Source organism: Antrostomus carolinensis, unplaced genomic scaffold (assembly GCF_000700745.2).
Source record: "Antrostomus carolinensis isolate BGI_N321 unplaced genomic scaffold, ASM70074v2 scaffold3420, whole genome shotgun sequence".
NCBI lineage: Eukaryota > Metazoa > Chordata > Aves > Caprimulgiformes > Caprimulgidae > Antrostomus > Antrostomus carolinensis.
The window spans coordinates 11,220-36,460 of NW_010288929.1; the positions used below are offsets into that span (position 1 = coordinate 11,220).

Below are 25,241 nucleotides of genomic sequence, written 5' to 3' on the forward strand. Positions count from 1 at the left end.
GCTGCATTAGAAAAAATGGTGTGTTCACATAGTAGTTGTATGATCTCTCTGCATGCTGTGCTGCTATTTGATAACAAAGAGTATCCCCATTCTGGTCTTTGCATGTGAATGCAATGAAAAACTGCACCAGTTATAAAATGGCCAGGCAGTGTGGCCCCTTCAGTGCCAGAGCCAGAGTTTTTGGAATCTAAAGACTTTTGCAAGATATAATAAATCACCATTAATGTCGTGCTGATTGACTTTACAGACCTGGGATGCCGAGAATCAAAACACTGATGAACTCCCTGGCTTTGCTGAAATCCCATCATATAAATCCATTTATATGAAAAGATGTGCAAGCTCTTCCCTGTCTCATGACTCACGTGCTCACTATATGCTTTCCGCTCAGGAGTTTCAGCCGATTATCAGAAAAGTCCCATTCCAGGGCATGTGGGGCGTGGTGCCTCTACAAAGTTAGTATTAGCATTCCCCTTAGAAGATGAGAGCTTTATGAACTGAAGACACTGTGTGTCTGTGTGTTCTACTCTCTCTACAGAGAACGAGAAGTCTGCAGATATGTACCATAGGTATAGGAGAAGCAGTCGCTGTCACCACTTCCATGCGTGCGCAGCATCTCCAGTAATGAGCGATGAGAAAGTTCTGCACCAGACAAAGAAAACCGTAGCACAGCTGGACTCAGTGCCTCATGTGTGACTGCACTGTCATCCAGTAGTCATTCTTCAGCTTGGAGATCCACCCTTGGTATCCTTTTCTTTCTTTCTCTCTTTTAAAATTGAGGGAGAGGAAATTTACAAATCCACGGGTTATTCTCATAGAAGCTTTCCATTGTGGTTTTTTGCTGTTTCATTTTGATATATATATTTTTTTTTTAATACATATATATGCTTGGATTCTTTTTCCTCGAGAAACAGCACTTCCCACTAGATGGAGACAGGACACTGGATCACTTTGTCCTCCAGGAGGACGCTGACAATCAGGAACAGAAAATAAAGCCCAAACATGAGAAAGCCCAGGATTTTATTCATCCTCCACTTGCAGAAAGCGATGGAGAGGATGACAAAGAGCAGCATGATGAAGAGGAGGACAATTGCACAGAACAGACCATTGCTGCTGACTGTCACCGGGGCAAACCTGTTACTCACAGCATACAGGAGCCATGGAAGAGGAAGGCTGTTAAGAAACAGAAAAATAAATTGGCAACATTGCAGAGGTGCACTGAGGGGCACTAGAATGTTTCTGGAGGCACTCCAAAACACAGCCAGAGGCTTCTGGCATAAAATGAGGTGTGAAGCTCTTCTAATATGTACATAAACCTGTCAGCTTGCTCATGGTTCTTGGGGACAACAAATGGGGTTTAGGCTTTCCACTTTTCTATCGGTTACACTAGTGAATTATATTTCCCTCGGCTGAAAAATCATCTGACATCCTGCCTTTCAGCAGAGAGACCCCTTTCTTTTGTTTCCAGATTTCAGACCATCTGTGGAAGAACCTTCTTCCAATCTCTTTCCAAAAATCTGCATTACAGAAGGCTGGGTTGCCTAAATGCATGCCCTCGCCATTAAGAACCAGCTCTCTGCAAGACACTCTCCTCAGAGTTTGGCCCTTAAAAACCTTGATCCATATCTACTGTGCAAACCTGTGTTAAAATGTGAACTTCAACTGAACTCCAGCTTAATTTCTCTTTCTGTATTTGCTGTCATTGCATTTCTCATCTCTGATGCCACAGAATGAAGCAACGTCCCTCTGGGAGATGTAAAACTGAAATAAATATTTAAGTCACTGATAGGAGCTTAGCAGGCTTAGAAAACATGAAGAGAGCTGTCAGAAGCTCACAACATTCAAACTATGAATAGGCAGCTCAAGAGAGAACAATTTATTACCGCCTCAGTACTAAGTGAACCAGCCTATGGCTCAACTGTGCCATTTCTGTTGAAAATACACCAAGTCTAGCAGACTGGTACAGGACAACATTTCCATTGTCAGGAAGACTAAAAATTTAAAGAAAAGTAAGAAAGAGATAAGTTTTGTAATGCACCTTATGTTCTAAGTTGAAGCACATGGTAAGGAAAAATGTTTTTGCATATTTTGCAGCTCTGCTGCTGCTTATAGATGTTATTTCAAACACTTCACGTTCCTGGATTAATAGAAAAAAGTGGCCTAGATTTTCTGCGGTGTCCAAAGGTACTGTCATTAGCTAACAGATGGATTTAAAAAGCCAATTACTATACTCCCTAACTTCAGGATCCCTTGCAGTTGTTGGTATATTTTAAGCAGCAAAACCCATGATCTGTTCTACAGCTAGGCTGTTGGGGACTATGACTATGTCTAGACCTGTTCTGCCTGTGTGATAGCAAGAAAGAGCCAAAGATAAGAGAAACTGAGAGTATGGACATGATTCTCAGTGCCTCTATCCTGTGTTGAAGATGGAAATGTGGGAATAAAGACAGAGTTTGTACATTTCCTGCACATTTTTGAAACACTGAGGCATAGATTACAACATTTCTGGATCTGATCTAGCTTGGTCTCAGAAGGTCAAAAAGGAATTTGAATTCCAGCCACATGCCACATATCATTATCCTAGAGCTGCTGTGAAGCAGTAAAGTGTAAATAGCATATTTCTGCACAACCTTGTGTTCCTTCACATTGTCAGAGCTATACAAAGGGTCCTTTGTGTTAATAGAGAATTGGTTTGTAATTTGTCAGGTATATAAAAAAATCACATGTCAACAACAGTCTAAACGAGCTACACAAGACAATGACACTCTGTTTTTATTACAGCAAACACTGAATATTGCAGAGGCAATGAATTGTTCCTGATCATCATTTATAAAGAAAGCTCTAGTATAAGCACAATGGGTGCTAACATAGGCAAACAATAGCAACCTGACAAAGCCATAAAAAGCTTCAGAAATTCCTTGCTGGAACTATGCTCCTGCATACTTTTTAAAGTGCAATTCCCTTGTTTGGGCAGCTCTGTAATGTAAGCTCAGAGAGAATCAGGCAACAAATTTGTAACAATTCTGTCATGCAAATGTCTATAAACGTCTGAGCACTTGAAATAGTAACATCCATTGCATATTTGCTTTACTTTCCTTTTCAGGCATCAGTGGCAGAAAATTGTAGGTAACACTTTGGCAAAACCACAGTAACATGAAGAACAAGATACTTGTTAAAACAGACACAATTTGCTTGCTGCAGGACTTACCCCACTGTGATGTCAAATATATTGCTCCCAACAGAACTGGACACAGCCATGTCCCCCAGACCTTTGCGTGCTACAATAACACTGGTAATAAGGTCGGGAATGGACGTTCCAGCAGCTAGAATAGTCAATCCCATGATTTCTTCACTAATACCAATTGTCTCTCCAACCTAAAAGGGTTAAATAAAAAACAACAAAAAAGGTCCTTTGCTGAAGAAATGCTTTCTGCTGTAAATCTGTTTTATCATGAATATCATGATATTCAACTGGCCTGGAGAATACAGGCAAGATTGGAGAACTATTTGTTTTCACAGATTTCCATGTCTCAGGAGAAAGACAAGAGGTCAAATAGAACCAGGAGCTATTGACAAGAGTTTGCTGATGGCTCTAATGTTACCAGAATGATGAAGTCCTGTGGTCAACACAACCACAGCTCTCTGAACTACTTTCCATTTACTAAGTAGTGATTTACTTCATCCATGGTTGCAGCTCCTAAAATAAAGCACTACTCAGCATGAGAAAGATGATGGGACTCTGATTCTAAGCAGTCTCTCACAGCGCAAAACACAATGCAGGGCTTGTATTTTGTACCAGTATCACCTCCTTACCTGATGTGCCCACCAGACCATTAAGTAAGAAAAAAATGCAATCCAGCTGATCGAGCCAAAAAATGTGATAGGAAAAAACTTTCTTGACCTCTGAAACAGAAACAAAGAGAAACAGTGAAAATCTATGTTGAAGGCTGATGTGCTGAACTCTTATTTGCTTCTTAAAATAAGAGTGGCCCTTCATTTTTTCCTGATCACCTGTTCTGACCAACTATTCTGATCATCATCAGATGAGCAAAATAATTTTCAAGAATGTTAAGAAACTGACTCCCCACACTGGTATATGCTTACCTATGCTTCATTCTTACAACTGCTTCAGTTGTAAAATAACACCTTCTAGACAACTTGTATGATGCATCACAAGTTTTGGGTTGTCATTTGTATCATATTCTGTTATGTCACAGTTTGCATGCATTTAGCTGAATGGTGGCTTCAGATTTGTTAGTAACTTCATACTTACTCAGACAGAATGTTTCACATTGCTAAAACAGATAGTCATACTGTTCATTCACTCATCAATAACTTTGTGCAACAAGTTTCACAGTCAATATAACAAAGGTTATATTTTTTATTAAAAAAAAAATAGACAACTAAAAGGGACCTTAAAGATCATCTAGTTCCAACCCCCAGGGGTACCTTCAACTAGACCAGGTTGCTCAAAGCCTCATCCAACCTGGCCTTGAACACTTTCAGGGAGGGAGCATCCACAAGTTCTTTGGGCAACCTGTTCCAAGCATTTGCCATGCTTTGTTTTGTAGAGAAGTTTGTTATCAAAAAATGTAAAACATACTATGAGGCACTTCAATGAACTAAAAAAATCTGTATAACGTCAACATAGCATCATTCTCATTTCCAGTGTCTCCCTTACTAATGTCAAACTTTGAATAGATAGCATTCTTGGAGCCAACGAATGGCTTATATCCGGATTAATGATTTATTTTGGTTTCTGTTCTTTCCAGTCTGTTGCATCATCCATATTTCCTATTGGCTAGCTAGATCTCTATAACAGAAAGAGATCAAGTTAATGACTAAAGGAAGGAAATATGATAGCAGTACTGTACCAGGTAATCACTGCCTGAATCAAATTAGTGTTTAAAATGAAATTTGTACGGTGAATGAATACTACCAGTCTTGAATGAAACCACATTCTTTATGGGCATTGACCTTCTGAACACAGATCCTCACACCAGATGACTTTTGATGTGCCACCAGGAGAGCTTTCCAAATTTTCATGAATAAGCAGTAGGGCTTTGAATACTTGTTCCAGCTGCTGCTCAAGCCTGCACTACCTCTTCCTGTTAAATCTTTGCTAAATCCACTTCCACTTTTTTCTCTGCATGGGACTCCAGATTTTTTGGGCAGTACACCTTGCGTACTCCCCTCTCCCCTGCAGGATGGGCCCCTGCTGTACCAGGAAACTCACTAGCCTGTGGGTCATTCCTAGGTGTTGTGGGAGCAGACAGGACTGCAGGCTTTTTCCCTGAACATGACTTTTGGAGAGAAAATACTATTTGCGTTCTCCCAATTCAGCTTGCTCAAGCCAAGTTAAAGCTTTCCCTTTTTTTTAGGGAGTTTACAGGAGTTGCACAGCCAGCTTTTCCTGTATAACAGACACAAGAGGCATTTATATGGGACAGCCTCACATCTAGGAACTGATCAGTGTGGGTGGCTATGAATTGAGGGGTGATCAGTGAATTGGGCTAGCCATCAGAGCTGGTCATGCAGGAAGGACATTGTGTTTTGTCAGCTGAACCAGGAAAGAGTGGGGCTGGTCTGCAGCCCACTGAAATTGTGTAGACTTTCTGCTGATGTAAATGGAATGAGATCAGGTCATTACTGATCAGAAAAAGGTAAAGTCAGCAATGGCAATTGTGTACAATCATCCAGAGGCCAAGACAATTAAAAGGTCCATATCTGCTCTAGCAGCAGGTGCAGCCTGCTGACTGACTTCCTTACAGACTTCCTGTGGGCACTTTGCATGATGCTAAATGCCCTCCTGACAACTGAGCTCATAAACATTGACTAACATGACCTATACAACTCCACCATTGAATATACATAGGAACACACATTTAAGATGGGACAGATTTAACAACACTGATAACTCCCCTCCTATATTAATAAATAACTGAACTTCTGTTGGAGTAAGCAAACTGTTTCTAGAACTGCCCAAGCTATTTTGGTTGATCTCCTTCTTAACTCTTTACAGAGCAGTTACTTCTTCAAAACAAAGTTCTAAATTTTTATCAAATCGGAATATCTTATAATGAACTTCTGATGTTTAAAGCTACTCAGATGGACTTTTGATTTTAAAATCAAAACTTTACATGCACTGGGGGACAGAAGATCTTAGTCTGAAAAGGTATACAATTTGAAAGGAACATAAAGATGGCTGTTAAAACAGTGATCTAACACCAGTGGGAGCAGAATTGGGTTTGGAGGGGACAAATGAATCTAAACAGCAATTTCCTTTTTCTAAATTAAATAGCTCACACTTTTTTTTCACCATTCTTAGTAGCCAACTCTTTCAACATCTTTTTACTTCCTTGTAAAAACTGGGATTTTCTGGCAACCCATTATAGTAAATGCGACAATGAAGCGCTAAGCTTGTTGCAACTCACCACAAAATCTACACAGAGCACCCTCCAGCAGTCCATTTTGAATAATCACTGTATGACACTCAAGATACAAGCATCCATTGGCTTTTGCAAAACTAATACAGCAAGAGCTGTACTGTCCAGTAATAGCTCTCTGTCAGTGCAATTATATATACCAAATGGTTCTTGCAAAATAATGAGATATTGCCTGTCTGAGTCAGACATCCACAGAATTTGGATGGCTAAGAATTATGAGTCAGTAGCTTTGCAGCATGTGTGTTCCTAGTCTGATTTAGCCAATCCTCTCCCAGTAAAATTAACTGATAAGCAGCAGTTCAAGATTAAGAGTACTTTAATAGGCTTAACAGTTTAATTATCTATTTTAAAAGAGGGAACATTTAAACTCAAAAGGGGGAAATTTAAAACTTGTACATATTACAGGTGATGAAATAAAGAATGGACTTCATAGATACTCCTATATAATTTGCATATAGATGAAATTTTTAAAAAACAGTAATGAGAGTGCTGCTTCTTTTTCGGATGCTCTATTTTATTTCCAGAGTATAATAATAATCATGCTTATTTTGAAACTAATGACAGCATTCTTTTGAGATTTATCTCGTTGCAACTCACTAGCTCTTGCAAATACAGCAAGCTGCAAATTCCAAGCATTTTCCTAGAAGAATTAGTCAGAGACAGCAGACAGCAATACTTCTCTCCACCTTTTCTGGTAGCTGTTGTGATGGTTGCCTTGTGAAGACAGAGACCCCAGTTTATTACCAGTTGGTTCTGTTTTGGTCATGGTAACAGACAAATGAGAAAAGCCATGGCTCATTCAGTTCATACGCTGTTTTCTTTTAACAAGAGAAAAAAAATTGTTGTTTCACTGTCAGCTGGTTGGATTGGTACTGTTCCTATCTATCAGCAATCTTAAGGACATTTTTCGTGGTACCTTTCTGTATTGATTTCATGCCAGTATCTGAAAAACAGGACTTACAGTAGCACGAATGATCCAAGTTTGAAGATTTTTCTTCTAAGAGTCTGATCTTGAAAGATAGTGAGTGCTTCGTAATTTGCAAAGTAACTATCTTAATTTTAGCCAGTATTATTACCAACATCTTTACCTTTACCTTTAACCTGAATGAATCATATGTTTGTCTCATACATAAATTTATCTGCATTGCAAGCTTTGATTTTCCTTTCATACTTGATAGTGCTTAAATCTGATTACTCAGAACCTGCTCCTGTAACTGGATCTGTGCAGGAACATCTTGTCCTTGTCCCCTTGGTAACAGTGCATCTCTGTATGGCAACAAGAGTTCATGTAAGCTGTACTTCTCCATTGGTAATGGGAATTTGAAGAGTTACAATGAACTGCCCCATATGGGTCCAGTGACAGCAGGACTGGAGCCCTGATAGCCATTTTTCTGGCCCATAACATAAAGGGATGGATGGTGCAGTATGGCTATAACAAAAGAGACAGTGTTCAATATCTGCCGCTGGCCCACTGGGCCACCTTGGTCACATCATTTTCTTTTCAATCCTTCAATATCCCTTACTGCAGGAGGTGGACAGTTAAATTTATGGCCTTTACAAAGCCACTGGGGAAACGAGCTATTCATACAGGAAAAATACCCATTACTGTTCAAAACACCTGAAAAGATGTCAGGTACAAAATTTCTCAAGGGCACACCTACCTCTGGTGTACTGCCAGCAACTTTACCAATGTTATAGTAAGGATTTTAATATATACTTGTTTAACGTCAGCAGATATTATTAAGGCACTAAATACACATTAAAACATGTCAGCTACTGAATCAGCTGAGGAGTTAGCTGACCTAACACATAATCTACTCTAAGTACAGAAAAATCTGTGCATCTGTACACTAGAGCATAACCAGGCAGTAACCTTGCCAACTTTATAACCAGAGCCCTTGTATATAAAATAATTTTTCTAGAGCTTCTGGGTCTCATGGAGCTAAATAAAGCTTGGTATAGTACAAGTAAATGCAGTCAAACCATCTCCATTATATGAAGATAAAATATACTTTAGAAAAGAGACTCTAGGAGGAAAGAAGAACTCATTTTTGAAAAGTGGACACCCACAGAGCATGTCAGACTCCATATGGTCTCTGAAATCAGTATATAACACACAAGTGTTCATTTTATACATCCACATGCTAATCGGAGCATCCTGATGCAGAATTTGGGTTTCTGACTAAAATTACCACACTTGCAAATCAAGCCCCTGATGGCAGGCCTACCTACAAAATCTATTTAAGTATTATTTTAGGTTTGTTTTGACTTCTGCCTCACAAATGTAATGGAAAGTCGTTTTCTGATGCACACGCTGAGCTATTCTATTGCGTTTTCGTTCTGTTAGGAAGGGAACAGTGGGGATGGCACACAGGCATAAGTGAGAATATTTTAAAGATAAACACATTAATGAAGGGTGCTTGAAAGGTTAGACAGTTAATGCAGCCATCTGGTTAATTCTTTGACAGCAATATTCAAAGTAAGCAGCTTGTCATACTGATACAGCCTGTTACCTCTTCTGTTATTACTACATGTAATTAAAAAACTACATTTCCTTTACTTCTGTATAAAAAGCTACTCCTTTCAGTGAATGAAATTTTAAAGCTCTGTAGCCCATTGATGTATCTGGCACAGACAACTGTGCTTATCTTCTCTGTTACGGCAGGGTATTTTAGCTGTAAGCACACCAGCTGTGTTGTGAACAATAAACATATGATGTTAACATATAAACAATAACATATGATTATGTATTACACAGTTGCACGCAACTTCCTGAGATATTAGCTTTCCAAAACCATTATTGTAAAAACTGTTCTCATTTGTACAGTACAGAATATGGAGTAAGTCAACATGTCTATTGATGTTAACTTCAGATTTTCAAAATTCGAAATAATGCATGTATTTATTGCTTAGCAGTACTTGCTCATTTGGGGCCAAATTATGAAAAAAATTACAGTGATGGTTCTGAAAGATAAAAGGAGGGCATAAATACAGAAATAAGCAATCTTGAAATTCATGTAGTATGCTCTCTGTGTTACCAAACAAGAAGTGTTTACCAGAGTTGTTTGAAAACTTAAAGAGAAGAAAGCTTAAAGATTGGAAGGGAAAATGTCAGTTTATATCCTTTGAGAACCCTCTATCTAAAAACAAATCAGAGGTCTTATTTTAGCTTGTCTCTTGCACTGAACTGCAGTTTTTCAGTGTGTGGGATGGGAAAATGTTTCAGTGTGTGCGAGGAGGAAAAAAGAATTCAGGGTGTTGATTTATAACCTTAGAAGCTGTGCATCCCTCTCTTGCAGCAATTTTAAATGTATTTTTGATTCAGAAAGGAAAAGAGATTAAAAGACTACTAAAGGATTTTTTCAGCTCTTGACTTTTTTTCTTTTCCTTTCCATGAGTCTCCCCAGTCAGGTCTGTTTGTATATGTGAATATAAAAGCAGTAAGACTTGATAACTGTCACAATAAGTCATTTGTATTAATAATCAGTCTTATATTACTTCAGGTTGTGTCTGGAACACAACTAGAAAGTATTTTACACATGGAAGGACTTACAGACCTTGTTCTAGTATGAAAATTAAAAGATGATGACTAGAAGACAAATGTCTAGTAGAACATGCATTTAAGATAAATGTGTATCATATTTTTGAACCACAAAGCAAATTTAGCCAGTCTAAAATCTTTCCAGATGTACCCTGTAGGGCACTGGAAAGATGGACAAGCTTCCTCAGCACTTATGCAATATTCAGTGGAGATCTAGAAATGCAGATGTGAAGGCCCCAAAGAAGCTTTAAGAGCTTTCACTTTGTGTCATAAAATATTAGTGAATACAAATGGCAATCTTTACAGAGTTATTACCAACCAGTTGCCCATAAGAACCCATTTGAAGATTTGAAGACTGATGTTGTGACCTCTTCTTCAAAGAATAAGCTATTAAAAAAATCATTAGCTTTATTTTTAAAAAAAATCCACCAGTCTCTTTTTGGCATTTAGCTAGAGAGCCACCCTGTTGTGCAGAACACACTGACTTACAACAACAGTTACTCACAGGTTTTCTGACATCTGGGAGGGAAGCCCACAGTGGAAAAACAATGGGTAACACAAGGAGATAGGTGAGCTGCTTGCGTGGGGTGTCAGGCCAGGCCAGGCTGAGAGGCTGGTCCTCCTCTTCTTCATTCTATAAGAAAAGTCACAGTGAGCAGAATATTGAACGGATTAATGAGGTTATGGATTCTTTAAAGAAGAGTCCTGAGGACTCTTCAGATTCAGTGAGAATCCAATGGGTCTGAAGTCATTGCATTAACACCACACCTACCTAACAACATTAGCTAGGACACAGTAAAAAGATTTTGGCCAGACTATGAGGTACCTCTGCAGCATAGGCTGCTGGAGGATGTCCGTTTATGGCTAAGCTGACAGTGGTGCTGGTCCCTTGGGATGCACAGAACAGTGTCGTGCCTTCTGCCTGGAAAGGAATCTTGTGCCTCCGATACAACCTCCCACAGGCTCTCCCTTAGGATGTGGGCTAGTCTAGTCAGGGGTCAAAACTGATCTGGATTGTACCAAGCCTGGCCACATATATAGAGATAGAGGTATAGGCAGAGGTAGAGATAGAGAGAGAGACACAGAAAGAGAGAGAATGTGATGTGTGCGTGTGTGTGTGAACACACTCCAAAACATATATATGCATATAATTAGAATTATATATACGTGCATATATATATATATATGTATGTATGAATGTATACATACATCTAACTTCTTAAGCTTTTGTGAGTAAGCTAAAAAGTTACTATTTAAGATATCTCTCTCTCCCTCTATATATATATATATATATACACACACATATACAGGTATTTTCCTTTTCATAGGACTATAGGGCAATTCAGGCTGGTGGGGATCTGGGGAGCTTCACTGCTCATCAGCCAGGGTGTCAGACTGGGGTGCTCAGGACTCTGTCTAGCCAGGCCGTGAAACCACCAAGGATGGAGATGGCCCAACTTCCCTGGGTCCCAGCTCCACCACTGGGCTGTCCTCAAGGGGAAAAGGCTTCTCTGTATCTCCAGCCTGTGCCTCTTGTGTTTAGACCAGCCACAATACAGCAGTCTTCTTAGCAACTTGGTACTAAAACTAAAGACATTCCTCTTATTTGTGTAGCTGATTTTCACATCAATCTCTAGTCTCCTTTTATATGTATGCTCTTCACCTGTCATCTCTATTACAGAGTAAGTGTATAAGGACCTTCTGCCACAACAGAAAACCTTTTGGCTGCCACACACTTCTCTTTCCTTAGACTGCTTCTGCTAACAAAATGGAGCCCTCTCAGACTGCCACTTGAAAGCAAGCAAAGTGAGCATGACTTAGCCTTTTGGGTGTATATATTAAAATAAATTTTAAACTTTTAACACAGGTAGACAATGTCTCCAGAATTGCACATGGATCTAACTTATACTGCAGGATATGGAAAAATAAAAAAATGGCTTGAATTGTTCTTTCACATAGATGTGTGTAATGTAAACCCTATTAAGCCTGTGGAAAGATTCCTAGAGAGCTCAGGGAAAGTTAAAGTCCAAAAAAGAGTACCTGGTGAAAACTGTGTTTGCTTGAGAGCATGAGAGGTGTATAACTACTTCTTCAGGTTGTGTTCTTGTTTTCCTCTTTTGCAAGAAGATAATAATTGAGAATTCAGTCCTCTCCGCAGTGTGCAAGTTAGTCTTCCCATAATTTTGTAATACAGGTTTCTTGTCAGTTATTGCCCCATCTTAAGATGGCTTACATAAACCTTATGACAATGCTATAAGAAGCAGTAATTTGAATGGCCACATCAGTTATTTTTTTCTAAGCAAGAGAGTTAATGATGAAATGTCACCATATGTTGGTATTGTTCCTAACAATTTCTACTTACTGCTAATTTTGATTGAAGAATGAGTCTTAATTATTACACTATTATGAGCTCCTGAATTATTCAACTACTCAGCTATCTGAACTGATCAATACCTATACAAGCAAGCCCAATTGTTGGTTCAGGCTGTTCAACCAGGATTGTATCACCTGACACCGATGTACTGGAAAGAAACCATTATTTCTCTTGGCACATTGACAGGCTGCAGCTATGTGTTAATGTCAACAGAAGACACCATTTTGTTAACCCCTACACTTTGTAAAACTCCCAAGTTGCATGATTGTAAGATGACAGTAAAGTGAACAGGTCATAAAAGGTATAATCATTAAAAGATTTTAAAGATGTACATTTGTCACACTCCACACACTACTTAAGAGGCTCCTGAGCAGCTTAAGAGGCTAGCTTTAGCCTTTAGCTTACAGCTCTTTACCAGAGCAGGCAGATGACCTATACTTCACTGCTGCAATCTATTGAAGTTTGACTTTGGGAGGACTGGGCTGGTGCAGGAGTTCATAGAGCTACTTCCTAAAAACCAAATCCATTCCTTGTCCATGCTGGTAGATGCTGTTGGGGTGGGAAAATCAATCTGAGATGGGTGCTCAGCTTTGAAATGTGATGACTGATGTAAAATTTGAGCACAAAAGGATGAATTGACGGGTTGCCTAGGTAACTCTTTCTGAGTGGCCTGTGTATAATTCAAGCAGCGGAGTCAGCTGGAATAAAGCTCCATAAATTACTGCTTCATAAACAGCACTGAGTGACAAAGTACTTCCTGAATTGCTATCTTTAGAGATTAGCCATGATTAACAACTGTATTTAATCACAATACAATTAACAACCATATTTAATCACAATAAAAGCTTTTCATTAGTCTAAGTTTGCACATGAGTCTGCAAAATGTACAGAAATTAATACTTAAGTTGGTTCACATAGTACTGTACCACTGCACACCGTAGTTCAGCACTGGGACTCATTCTGGTCTTATGTCTCTGTCAAACAGCATTGGGCTAGCATGAGGCAACATGAATGGCTGTAGCAAAGGAGCACAAAGAATTACATATGGAGATCTGCCAGATGTCTCCTGAGAAACCTTGCTCCATCTGTTTCAGATCTTTTCACCTTCATTCCTCTTCAACTAAGACAACTATCCACAAAATATAAGGCCAAAATTGAGCTCACAGTGCAGCAGGACAAAATCCTTTTTCTTGCTAGTTTAACTCCAGGATGCATTACAGATCCTACAGACCTGGTCTCCATTTCCTACTACAAGAACTGGAATCAGCATCTGATTTTCAAAAGCTGACCTTCCAAAAATTAGTGGAAGTAAGGAAGTTCAATGTATTTGTAAATCTAGCTTCCATGAATTTCAAAGCAATGTTGAACTATGCACTGAGATTGAAGACATATCATAGAACCATAGAATGGTTTGGGTTGGAAGGAACCTTAAAGATCATCTAGTTCCTACCCCTCTGCCATGGCAGGGACACCTTCCATCTAGGCAGATATAAAACCATGCAAATGTGAGTGCTATGTTCTAGACTAAGCAGCAGTGATACAAAATGACTCAGCACGGATTTATGGCAGAGATTACATGAACTGCCTGTGGCTTCAGCCTATCTGTAATGTACCTACTCAATATGCATTCTCACAGTTTGTAGAAACTAATATTGAAACTAGAGTTTTGATTTATTTTAGTCTGTCTGACGAAAACTCAATAATTGCAATGTTCAGTATGATTCTTTTCTGCAATGCTAAGACAAAAAACATAGTGATAACATGATATGCACACTAGAATTCAGTTGCCTAAACACTTATATGCTGGTTCCATTTTAGATACCTTCTACTATCTCATTTTGACCTCCAAGTGCTTGATCAGAAGTGGAGAACATTCTGCTCATTTATGACATACCTGCCACCAGCATGCAAAAATCTCCATTCTTTAGGCCAGTTCACGTGGTACTACCTGCCCAACTATACACAAATAAGTCCTTCTCCAAAACTCATTCCCTGCTATGAATCTGTACCTAATTAGCTTTAAAGATACTGGAGTGAACATATGGGAAAGCTGCATTGGTTGACATTATGAACTCCCCCAGAGTTTGGAGAGGAGGTGCACTGGATTGGAGACCCACCTGCAGCCCGTGGAGGTCCCCATGCTGGAGCCAGGAGCTGTGCCCGAAGAGGTCCGTGACTCCATGGGAACCGTGCATTGGAACACTTTGAACCTGAACTTTTGCAGAATGTGGGAGGGATCTCATGCTGGAAAGAGCAGCACAGACCGCAACCCCCATTCCCTGTCCCCTGTGCCACTGGGGAGAAGAAGGTAGAAAAATTGGGAGCAAAGTGATTTGAGCCCTGGAAGAAGGGAGGGGTGGGGGGAAGGTGTTGTAAGATGTGGTTGTTATGTCTCACTGCGCTACTCAGGTGAATGGTAATGAATTAAATTGATTTTTCTTCCCCAAGTTGAGTCTGTTTTCCCCATGACCATAACTGGTGAGTGAGCTGTCCCTGTCCTTCAACCTAATCTGTGCCCATTTTGTTGTGATTCTCTTCTCATCTCACTGGGTGGGGGGAAGTGAGTGCAGGACCGCATGGTCCTACCTGTGGGTTAAACCACCACACATGGGCACTTAAGGAAGTATTGAAATGTGGCATATTTTTTCATTTTCCACAAATTAAAGGTTTAGACAGAAGCTGCTCTAGATCTTCATATATAATAGTCATTAATATGTTTCTATGAAATACTCATTAGCTATCATAATTCTTTACACTCTTTATTATTATATCCTAATTTTTTTGTGCTTGTGCTTCGGACTGTCTTTTTGTTATGTATATATTTGCAGTGCTGAATATCATATGTATACTCATGCCTAGATGTGATAGACATGGTATCCTAACACAAATTAATTAATAAAGATAATGAAATTAATTCTCTAATAGAAAAATGCTCCTTTACCAGGCTTATTGGGCGAGCTCTTTAAACAACAAAAAATATAGTTATGATTCCTGATTTTGAAGAGATGAGATTAGAAGTGTCATTTGGCCCTGTGTTCTCTTTTATATCTCTGTAACAAATATTCTTTCTTTTAAATCAATCCATGTATATTCATAACTCTATTCTTGCTACTTCAATTCTCCTTCTATGTAACCTACACAAACAATGAAAAAGGGAGCAAATCTCTGGACCCTACATCTTTTGCAAGTTCTTCATCCAAGAACATCAACTTAATACTTGTCTGTAATCCCACAGAAGAAATCTCTTACTGGTTAGCTCAGGACTGTTCTGACAACTTTTCCCAATCTCCCAAGAAAATTCTTCCAAACAGAGGAAATTATGGTGTGCTTCACATTATATAAACAATACAAACATATGGTGACATTTCATCAATAACTATTTTGTTTATAAACAACATCTTATAGCAAACTCCATCTGCCAAAGTCATGATGTAGTCATTGCTTCTAGCAAACATCGTAACATCACTGTCTCCACGGATGCTTATGCTCATATTATTTTAGGAAAAATAGTTGGTTTTATGGCACAACATCAAACTGCTTTTTTATACTCTTTTCCTGACAGTAGGACAAAATGGAAAACAAGTACAATGAACCATCTCAAACTTATCTGAAATACTGAATCTGCTACTATTTACCAACTAGTCTGTATTTTATATCTGCTATAGCATGTGAATTATAAATACTATATTCTGAGGATTATCCTGTTAGACCAAATAAGCTGAGGAGCTGAGCTCTAAATTCTCATGCTTGTATGTTGCTTGTGCATTTTGACTTCTGGTATGATTAATCAATACAGAATTAGCATTAGGACTTCAGAAGGAAGAGAAATGCAGACAGGAACTATCTGTTGTTCAATTTGCTTATGCTAAAGTATAGACATTGTACTGTCTATAAAAAGGCAACTTCTTTTTTTGCCCGAGAGTGCTGCAAAAGACTGTTGAGCTTTTTTTTATCGGAAGCAAAGAGCTCTCTACAGCCCAACTTCTGACAATGAGCAAATCAAGCAAAAATTATGATACCTCAAAATGTTACCTGTCTCAGAGGTAAGTACTGATTTTCAGATTTTTCTTTAGAATAGCAAATCTTACATTAACTCATTCCACTAGAAAGGCAGAGGACAAGGGTAATAGGTCTACTGTGAATTCTGGAACAGCCTCAAGTCTCTGCTTTGAGTTTCTTGTCTGTAACTTGAATTGCTCATTTATCTTCTCCTACCTGTCATTTGGAAAAAAAATATGTGAAAGAAGGTGAGATAGTAAGCTAGTATAGTAGTATGTAATTTCTATGTGGTAACTAAGACAGAAAACAATGTTTTTCCTCATGAATTCTTGAGTAAAATTCAAGCAGGGAGTAAAAGTAAATCCCTCAGCTTTCCGGATGCATTCTGTGTATGTGGGTACTCTTCTTAGGGCAGCTAATTTGTATTAATCCTTTCTGCACTGTGAACTCACTAAAAACATCTACCTTTTGAGTGGAGCCTACAGGAAGGAGCAAGGTTTAGGCAGGTATTTGCTGCAGATTCTGCTATTGCTGTTTGTGTCTTCTTGGGCTCTTCTACAAATATGTGAAAGCGCAGCTCCCGGAGCTCATATGCAGCTTTTTATGCCTATGTTACTGCCAGCAATCTTCTGGAAATTTGGAAAGAAATACTCAGGATGTAATAGTCAAAACTGCAGTCAGCCCACCAGGAGAAGTAACACCTATGATGTGATGGAGATACATCTGAAGAATAAGCATTTGTCTTCATGCCATTTTTCACTGTCCTAATCTTCAAGTAAGTCAAACTGGTAAAAAGCAGAAAAAAAATTGGAATAGGCAATTAAGTAGCCTTGGGAAAATAAAGATCAATCCCTTTTGATGGCAGCACCACTCTCATTAAGTTACAAAGAGCTGTACTGGCAAACAAGATGCAGGAATTTACTTGGGCAAAGTGTAGCAAATAAAAAGAAGTTTAGTCTTTGGAAAATTTATTTTGAATCATCAAAAAAACCCCAGGCATGCTGGAATATATCATGGCATGACAAGAAAGGCTGCTCTGCTCTGCCCTGCCCTCTCTCTACAAAACAGAAATGTTTAATACAGCCCAGAATCATAGCCTGAGACAGAGAATGCAACACTACTTGGATTCACATCATGCTAATTTGATGCCAATGGAATGAGTACTCCAGGGTAGGGGAGATCTGTCCCCACCAGGGTCTCTGTCCTGAAACCATGCTGCTGTTCTTTGATGGGGAAAGCAAAATGTGCTTTACTACACTGTTGCTCAGGTATGCAGATTAGATCCAATGAAAACAATAAAGCATTTGTGGCATTTTCCTAAGACATACAAGTTGCCTTATATTTTCATAGGAAAGTTATCTCTGACATGGTTGGTATGTAAACATTTTCCAGGGGGTTTCCACGTAAGCAGGTAAAAGTGTGCACATGTGTACATGTGCATGTGTGTGCATGTGTGTCTGTGTGTAGGTGGGAGGAAAAGGTGTTATCTTCAGATTGGAAGCTATTTTTAGGAAAGCTACAGGTTAAAATGACTGTGACTGAACACAGTTAATCAAATGCTTGTTAAGAAGATGGCAGGGGAGGAGGAGAGACAATTGGACTTTCCAGAAGGATGATTTCTCTAAAGGGCACCTTATAAAACATTTAATGAGATACTGTCTTTCAGCCTTTTAGTCTTCTTTCATTTTCTCATACACGCTTGGTACCACTCTGTGAAGTTTTATATAACAGTCTTCTCCTTTGTGGCAACCTGCTAAAGGTTAAGAGACAGAATGCCATAACTAGAACAAAATCCCTGAGGAAGTTGCAATATCCAGCAGGAGGGAAGGCAATTTCTGGCTGTAAATAAAGCACAAACGTCTTACAGACCATATGGTGGGAGGAGCCATTGTTCCCTGTGCTGGTTCGGGAGACTGGGAAGGAGACCACAGCTATCTGTCCTTCTCAGGGAGGGATACCAGTTTTATCAAAGTGTAGGAGATCTGCTGCTGCTTACAGTCAGAGTGGGATTTTATGACTCTTGCTATGTGGGACAAATTGCTGGGGGTATTTTCTGGAAAGTCTTTTTGAATTTCTGCAAGCAGCATCAGGACAGAGATTATCTTGTTGCTCTAGGGCTTGGGCTAGGAAGAGGAAAACTGAGGTTCCGTGGAGGAAAGTGGAGTAAGAATGGGCTTAAGGCCCTGGCAAAAATGTGAAAGGAAGACAGTAGAGTTTGGAAGAGACAAATGAAGAAATTAAAAGAAAAAAAATAAAAAAAAAGGAAAAGGTAATAAAATGAAATTCACCTAGTTCATGAAACCTTGTGAAAGTCACTAACTGACAGTGTCCTTGCCTCTGTTTTGTGTAGTGTTTCAGCCTTATGCAATTGAAAAAGAAGAAAAAGAGGAAAGAACTTAAGTCTGGAAAAAATATAAAGATTACAAAAAAACCTGTAAGAAACCAGAAGAAGTATAGGGAAAACTAAATCATGACTTTTGGAGTATTTTGCTTTTTTTAAAAAAACATTTAATTTACAAGTATATGAAAATTAAAATACAACAAAAAAGCTATTTGTTCCCCTTTTCTTGCAGTCTTTGCCTGAGACCTTCCTTTCACAAGGGTCCTTTGCTCAGCATCATACTTTTAAAAGAACAGAGGGTTTATAAGTAAGATGGATATTCTCTTTCTACTAGTGGAACTTGACAGTAGAGGAGAAAGAATTAGATCCCTGTGCATGTCTTTTATATCCTCACTGCAAACATGTTCTAGGGGTACTTGATGACCTGCTATGTGTGTATACCCATTTTCTAGCTCACAGTTTTCAGGACCACAGGTTTTGCCCCAGAGGTGTATGCAGAGCTTGGTTCCTCACAGCAAACAGTGTCTCAAATTTTCTCAGTTGTAAATGATCATCACTGGGACATGGAGGCACTAATGGTAGGTTTTCTTAATGATCCAGTGCTTATGGATCACAAAACTGTATCTTTGGACATAAGCAAGTGGCAAATTGGAGAGAAGTAATTTTATACTATATTTCCACATTCTGACATTACAGCACCTCCTTTTGCATCAGAGTAAGGAAAAATAATCAAAAATTCAAACTGCCAGATTCAATTCTACTCACGGAACAGATGCAAATAATGTTCTTTGTGTAAAATGAAGAACTCTTGTTCACAGAAAGATCAAAATTCAAGAGCATTTGTAGGTCAAGACTAAGCTGTAATGAGTTTGTTCTTGTCGCTTAGCTTTAATGGGCAAGTTTTTGAAAGAGAAGGAGAAACTATTGATGAGAACTATCTGGCATACTATCCTATGCCTTCAGTATTACTTTCCTGGACAGAGTTCCTGCTTGTAGAACTGATACCGTTGTCTTTGAAGATATACTATTTCCTAGGGCTACGTAGTGTCTGCATAAAGTTTGGAAAGGCTAGAAAGAAGGCTTGGGAGGGCAATGAGCAATTTCCCTTCCTCAAATTCTAATCTTCACCAGAGAAAAAGGTCACATGAATGCTGTGTGTGTGATTCTGTCATTGCCTACACTTGTATAAATCAGGAGTAATCCTGTTTGTACACATGAAGTCAATATACAGAGCAGAAGGAAACTGAACAGCCCAGTATTAGCTTTAGAGTGATGATACACCTTGGGAAGGTGTATCAGGAAGCTGTGCACAAAAAGCTAGGCGATATGTTGAGGAAGGGTCCCTCTACAGTACAAAGTAGGCAGAGAAAGTCACAGGGAAGTAGGGCCCTAGAGAGGGACCTATTTATTTGTTACATGGATGAGTAAACTATTATTGTAACAACTTTTCAAAAATTCCAATATACACTTTAAAATAACAAAATAGGTTCCAGCATATCAATAATGGAAGCAGCCTGAGATAGCAGCAGCTGTCAGATTATCAGTGCAAGAAGACAAAATTAGAAAGCCCACTGGGGAGGAACCCAGCATGAGCCATCTCAAAATGTTACTAGGGGATTGCTATTTTTTATTGTGACAGGAGACACCTAAAATTCTTTCTTTCAGACTGAGGAGCTAAATCTGGAGAATCACTCCTCCATCAGTTACAAATCTCCCTGCTTTCTCCATCTTGTCACTTTGATAAGGATAAATTATGTATCCCACCTCTGATACAGCACAATAGTTTTTCAGAATGTCCTAATACTTGCTGAAATTAACATAAAAGTTCCAAACACTGCCTACTGAAAGTTTAAAATGTCTAAAGGGAGATGACAGGAAGACATTGCTGAGTAATGTACTCTTGCAATAATTTTCCCTCCTTACCCTGCAGTTGCTTGAAATTGAAACCATTGTCTTGAATGATGAGGCAGCTTGACCTTGCAGATTTCTGAACTAGCTTAGAAACTACTTCATTACAATGCAAAATGATAGCATACAGGCATTGCTGTGAGATGTGATTGCTTAAGATTGCTTTTCCTTCATTGTCTTCACTGAACAATCCCAGTGGAAAAAATCTTACAAAGCAAGACCAGTTTCTTCCTTAAGCTACTGAACTCTATGTCTGTTAGAGTTTTTATATATCCAACAGACTGATTTACATACACCCTAACAGGTTACACCAGGCTATGCTATTCCTTATTGACCTTTGAGAACAGAAGTCTAAAAGCCTTTGGATTTTGTTATTTTTCTTGCTGAACTTAAAAAACAGTCTAAAGACATATTTCACTGCAGCCCTGAGCTTGGACTCCTAGAACAGGACCCAAATGGATCTGCAAATTAATCTTTGCTTACCTTAAAATCTTGAGTGTTGAAGTGCAGTGCTGATGTTTTTTATTACATAGATTCTGCTTATCTCATTTATGTAAGAGTAATGCTTTGTTGGGCTGACAAGGATCTTTTAAATGGCATGTCAGTCTGAACAACTCAGATTAACAGAAAAGGTAATTTAATGTTCTACTATGCTCTCCTTTCTATAGGAGACTCATCATTCCTGATCATTCAGGGTATCAAAAACTATACATCTCTTTTAGATCCTTGATTCTGATTCTCAATTTCTATTCCTAGAGACCAAAATTATCTGCAAACAGTGAAGAATTAAAGCTATTTGCCAATATTTGGTGCACTAACATGCCAGCTGGCCAGAACCACCTGTCATTTCTCCACCTCCAGCTGTGTAAAGCAAACAGAATCTTTTCCTAAAGACACACCCTACTATATATTGCAGTGTTTTTTCCCAGTCTTGCAGAAAAAATTGGATACCCTCCCCCTGTTATAAGCATGTTTCAGTATAAATTATGCTCCTTGTGAGAGATAATTGTGTTTAGGAAGCAGTCAACAGACATAAACACACTTCATTACTTGTACATCTAATTTTTTCCTTTGGCTTGCAGAACCTTTCAAGGAAAGAATTTCACCTACAGTGATATTGCTCAGGTCATGAAGAAGGCAAGACGATCTCTGATTCAGTCTAACAATTTTCTTAAATGATAAATAAGCAAAAGCAAGTAAAAGATCAAAACCTAAACCTAGGATGATTCAAATAAAAACATGCTCATTGTCTTTTTTGCACAATTTTGCTGTATGTGAATGCAACACAGTTCATCCCACTTTTAATAAAGGGAAGCTCATTTTACGGTAGAGACCACTGCTCAGTCATCTCTTGCAGTACCCTTCTTGTGTCATCATAGCCTAAGGAGAAGGCTAAGAAGTAAACTGTACAAACAAAACCATTATAAAAGCTTCTGTGTCAACAATTATTTTTAACAAGACTTTCCCCTTCTATGCAGGTTTTGCTGTCTCAGTCTAAAAGAGTAGCGCCCAAGTTCAGCAAAATCAACCTTATCTACAAAAGGTGTATGTTAAAATAATTATATTTAAGTGCTTAATTACTTCTTTTGAACATTTTAACCATATGCAATAAGATTCATAGAAACACTAGTATACTTTTATCTCATTCAGCTTAATTTGTTATTGGTCTGAAGATAACAGAAAGCAGGATAAAGAAGAAGTTTGTGTACCGCTGCTCTTCTATAACTACTTTTAACTATCCCATTAAGCACAACATGCCAGGCTACTTTCTTAAGAGAAAAGGTTTTGTGCAGTGTGATGACAATCAGACAAGCAATTCCCGTTAGCAATGCTAAGGGCTGTGGACATCTTATCAGAGAAATAAAAATACATCCCCTAAACGAACACATTCGAGATGACCATCTTACCTGACACTGAAGGACAGGGGCACAAGAGAAGAGCTTGTATGTATTGCAAACCATACACTGGATTAATTTGTAAATGAAGATGCAACATATTGTAGACAGTTCATATTAACAGCTTCTTGCTATTAAGATGAATACTTCAAGTGAAAAGCACAATTAAGCATGTAATATAATTACCAATATGAAAATAAAAATTAAAAAGACATTAACCTCTTCTTCAACGTTATGGGCGATTCCATTCTGCACTGGTCCTGAATCACTTGGTGGTGTTACTGCAACTTCCACTTTTGCACATTTTTCTGTGTCATCATCCATAAATAAGAGCAGGAAGACAACAGAACAGAATATTAACAAAACTATTAGTGAAACTGCTGTCATATATTCAGTCTGTGTAAATCATCAAATACTGAAGGTGGGCCAACATCTGCTTAAAAAGAGAGAGACAAAAATTCTGTCTTCCATTTGGCCAGTACACATTTAGCATAAAATTCTTATGAGCAGTGAGCTTGCATTTGAAGAAACTATTCTACTGGCACTCACATCTTAGAAAAAAATTACATTCTTGGCAATATTCAGTGGTCTTTGTTTATGTTAAAGTCACTGTGTCTAATTCTTCAGGTAAAAAGTGACATATAGTTCTTCCCAGATGTCAAATAATGCAACATGTTTCATTTTCAGGTGAGGGGATATATTTAACAAGATATAACTTTTATAACACATTAACCCTTGCAATTAGTAAAGTTACCTCCAAGCTGTAATCATGCTCTTTCTCATGCAAAAATGTAGGAAAAGGGTAAGTGGGTGGTCTAATAACATCTAGTAACAGGATGATTTTTGAAACAGAATGCTGTAACCCTTGTGCTAAAATTTTACAGGAATTAGAGGAATAAAATGGCCTTTTTGGTTTCTGATGCCAAATTTATTCAAATTTATTCTTACTTTGACTATCTTGGAATTCTCTAAACAGTAATTATCTCTTTAAGCATGTACTAGATAAAAATGTCAATGGCCAAAAATTCCTTGGACAATATAAAGTTATGGGGAATAGCAAGATGAAATGTCTAACTCGAGTTCAACATGCCTTATGGTATGCTCTTGTGCACAGAAGTAAATACAGCTGTCTAGTTACATTACTGCTATCCTGAGATTCTTCTAAATTAAAAACCTGAGATCACAGACACAGCAGAGTGCCAGACTATCTGTAATTATTTCAGTGCATGTGTATTGTCTCTTAACCCAACAGCCAGCATTATGGTTTATTAACAGAGTGTCCCATCCAACTGCTTTATTCTGGAAGCAAATAGCATTTAAATATAGCAAAAGGTCAGAAAAAGTGTCAACTGATAAAATGATTGAGCTTTTATCTGACACATTTGTATCTGGTTTTCTAACGCAAAGACATGTTGAGGTAAAGTAAAGAAAATAGGACATAGCATGGATTTTTTTTTTAATAAAAGGAATAATAAAAATATAAGAACTTCTGAACTAAAATACAAATTCTTACCTTTAACAGAAACCCATAGTAAGCTAATTTTGCACAATTAGCATAAGTGGGTCTAAATGACTCTCAGCAAGAACCAGACAAATAAAATCTTAAATATGAAGGTTGTTTCCCTTTGTGCTAAGGGTGAGACCACATAAAACACATTCTACTACAGCAGCTCAATACATTTATTAAATTTTCACATAGAAATTGAAACTAAGTTTTGTGTCTCTATTTCTGTCACTTTAACACATATCCAAAACCAGCACTGCTTTTTTCTTTTCAACCCTGCCAGGAGGCCTCCTACATGCTTTAACTGACTTCCTCTTGCACCTAACTCCTGTCCCATCCATAGGTTTCATACTCTTTTGTATAGGGAATCAGAATACTTTTACTAAGATAGTATAAATGAAATTAAACCCTAAGGATTTTAAAACAAAATAAAACAGTGAAAAAGGTCCGCAGGACTGCACTGCTGTACTCACCATGATTAGCAGCTCCATTCTGCCTTTCACTGTCTTCCACCTGGCATTTCTTTTTGGCAATCTTATGCAGAATTGAGGCCCTCTCCTTGAACTTTCCTAAAAAAAAAGCATTGTCATTATTTATATGCAGCCATTTTGAGAAGCAAAGTTTCTTTACCATAGCTTCAGCTCCATGAATCAGTGCTGAAAATCCATTTCCATCCCTCCTCAAGCAGCAAAGGTTATTAAACACTATCTGATGGTCTCATGTATTTTTTTTTCTTTTGAGTGGAAATAAAGAAGTATTTTTTTTCTGTGCTCAGAACTTCGCAACAAATTGAACAAGAAATGCAAAACAAAAGCTATTTTTTTTCAGAAGCATTCTGTAAAGTACACCTATTAAAGTGCTGGTGTAGGATTTTAGCCTAAACAGAAGATGAATAATAAAGATATTATAAACAAACACAAACAGTTTCAGGTCTCATGTGCAGTACAGTAACACAGACTTTCACATGAGCACATATGTTGCATCATGGTGCCTGTGGTCAACTTTGTCACTTTGCACTCAGCTATGTGTCTGTGACTTGTACAGATACTTCAGAAGGGAAGAAGAAATGTCCAGAATACATCATTTCCATACCAACTTATCAAAGGTAAATTCTCTTCTCAATCTGCCAGGTGGTTTTTGTCTCCCATGAGGTTAATAATGCAGCTGATCATCTAGACTTTCTCCAGGGCAACTCATCCCATCCTAAGAGAGGTCCCAGGTCCTGTCACTCTTCAT

General features: G+C 38.3%; 1 protein-coding gene across 1 annotated transcript in view; it reads right to left on the reverse strand.

The window, feature by feature from the left end:
• Positions 1-920: 920 nt before the first annotated feature.
• LOC104525069 (sodium/potassium/calcium exchanger 2) overlaps positions 921-25,241 on the reverse strand; it is a 45,819-nt gene continuing 21,498 nt past the window's right edge. Inside the window, exons 4-9 of the mRNA XM_010168127.2 lie at positions 24,479-24,574; positions 22,721-22,809; positions 10,490-10,618; positions 3,811-3,900; positions 3,206-3,372; positions 921-1,170 (exon numbers count right to left, since the gene is read on the reverse strand). Coding sequence (XP_010166429.2) covers positions 921-1,170; positions 3,206-3,372; positions 3,811-3,900; positions 10,490-10,618; positions 22,721-22,809; positions 24,479-24,574 — 821 coding nt within the window. The remainder of the gene's footprint in view (positions 1,171-3,205; positions 3,373-3,810; positions 3,901-10,489; positions 10,619-22,720; positions 22,810-24,478; positions 24,575-25,241) is intronic.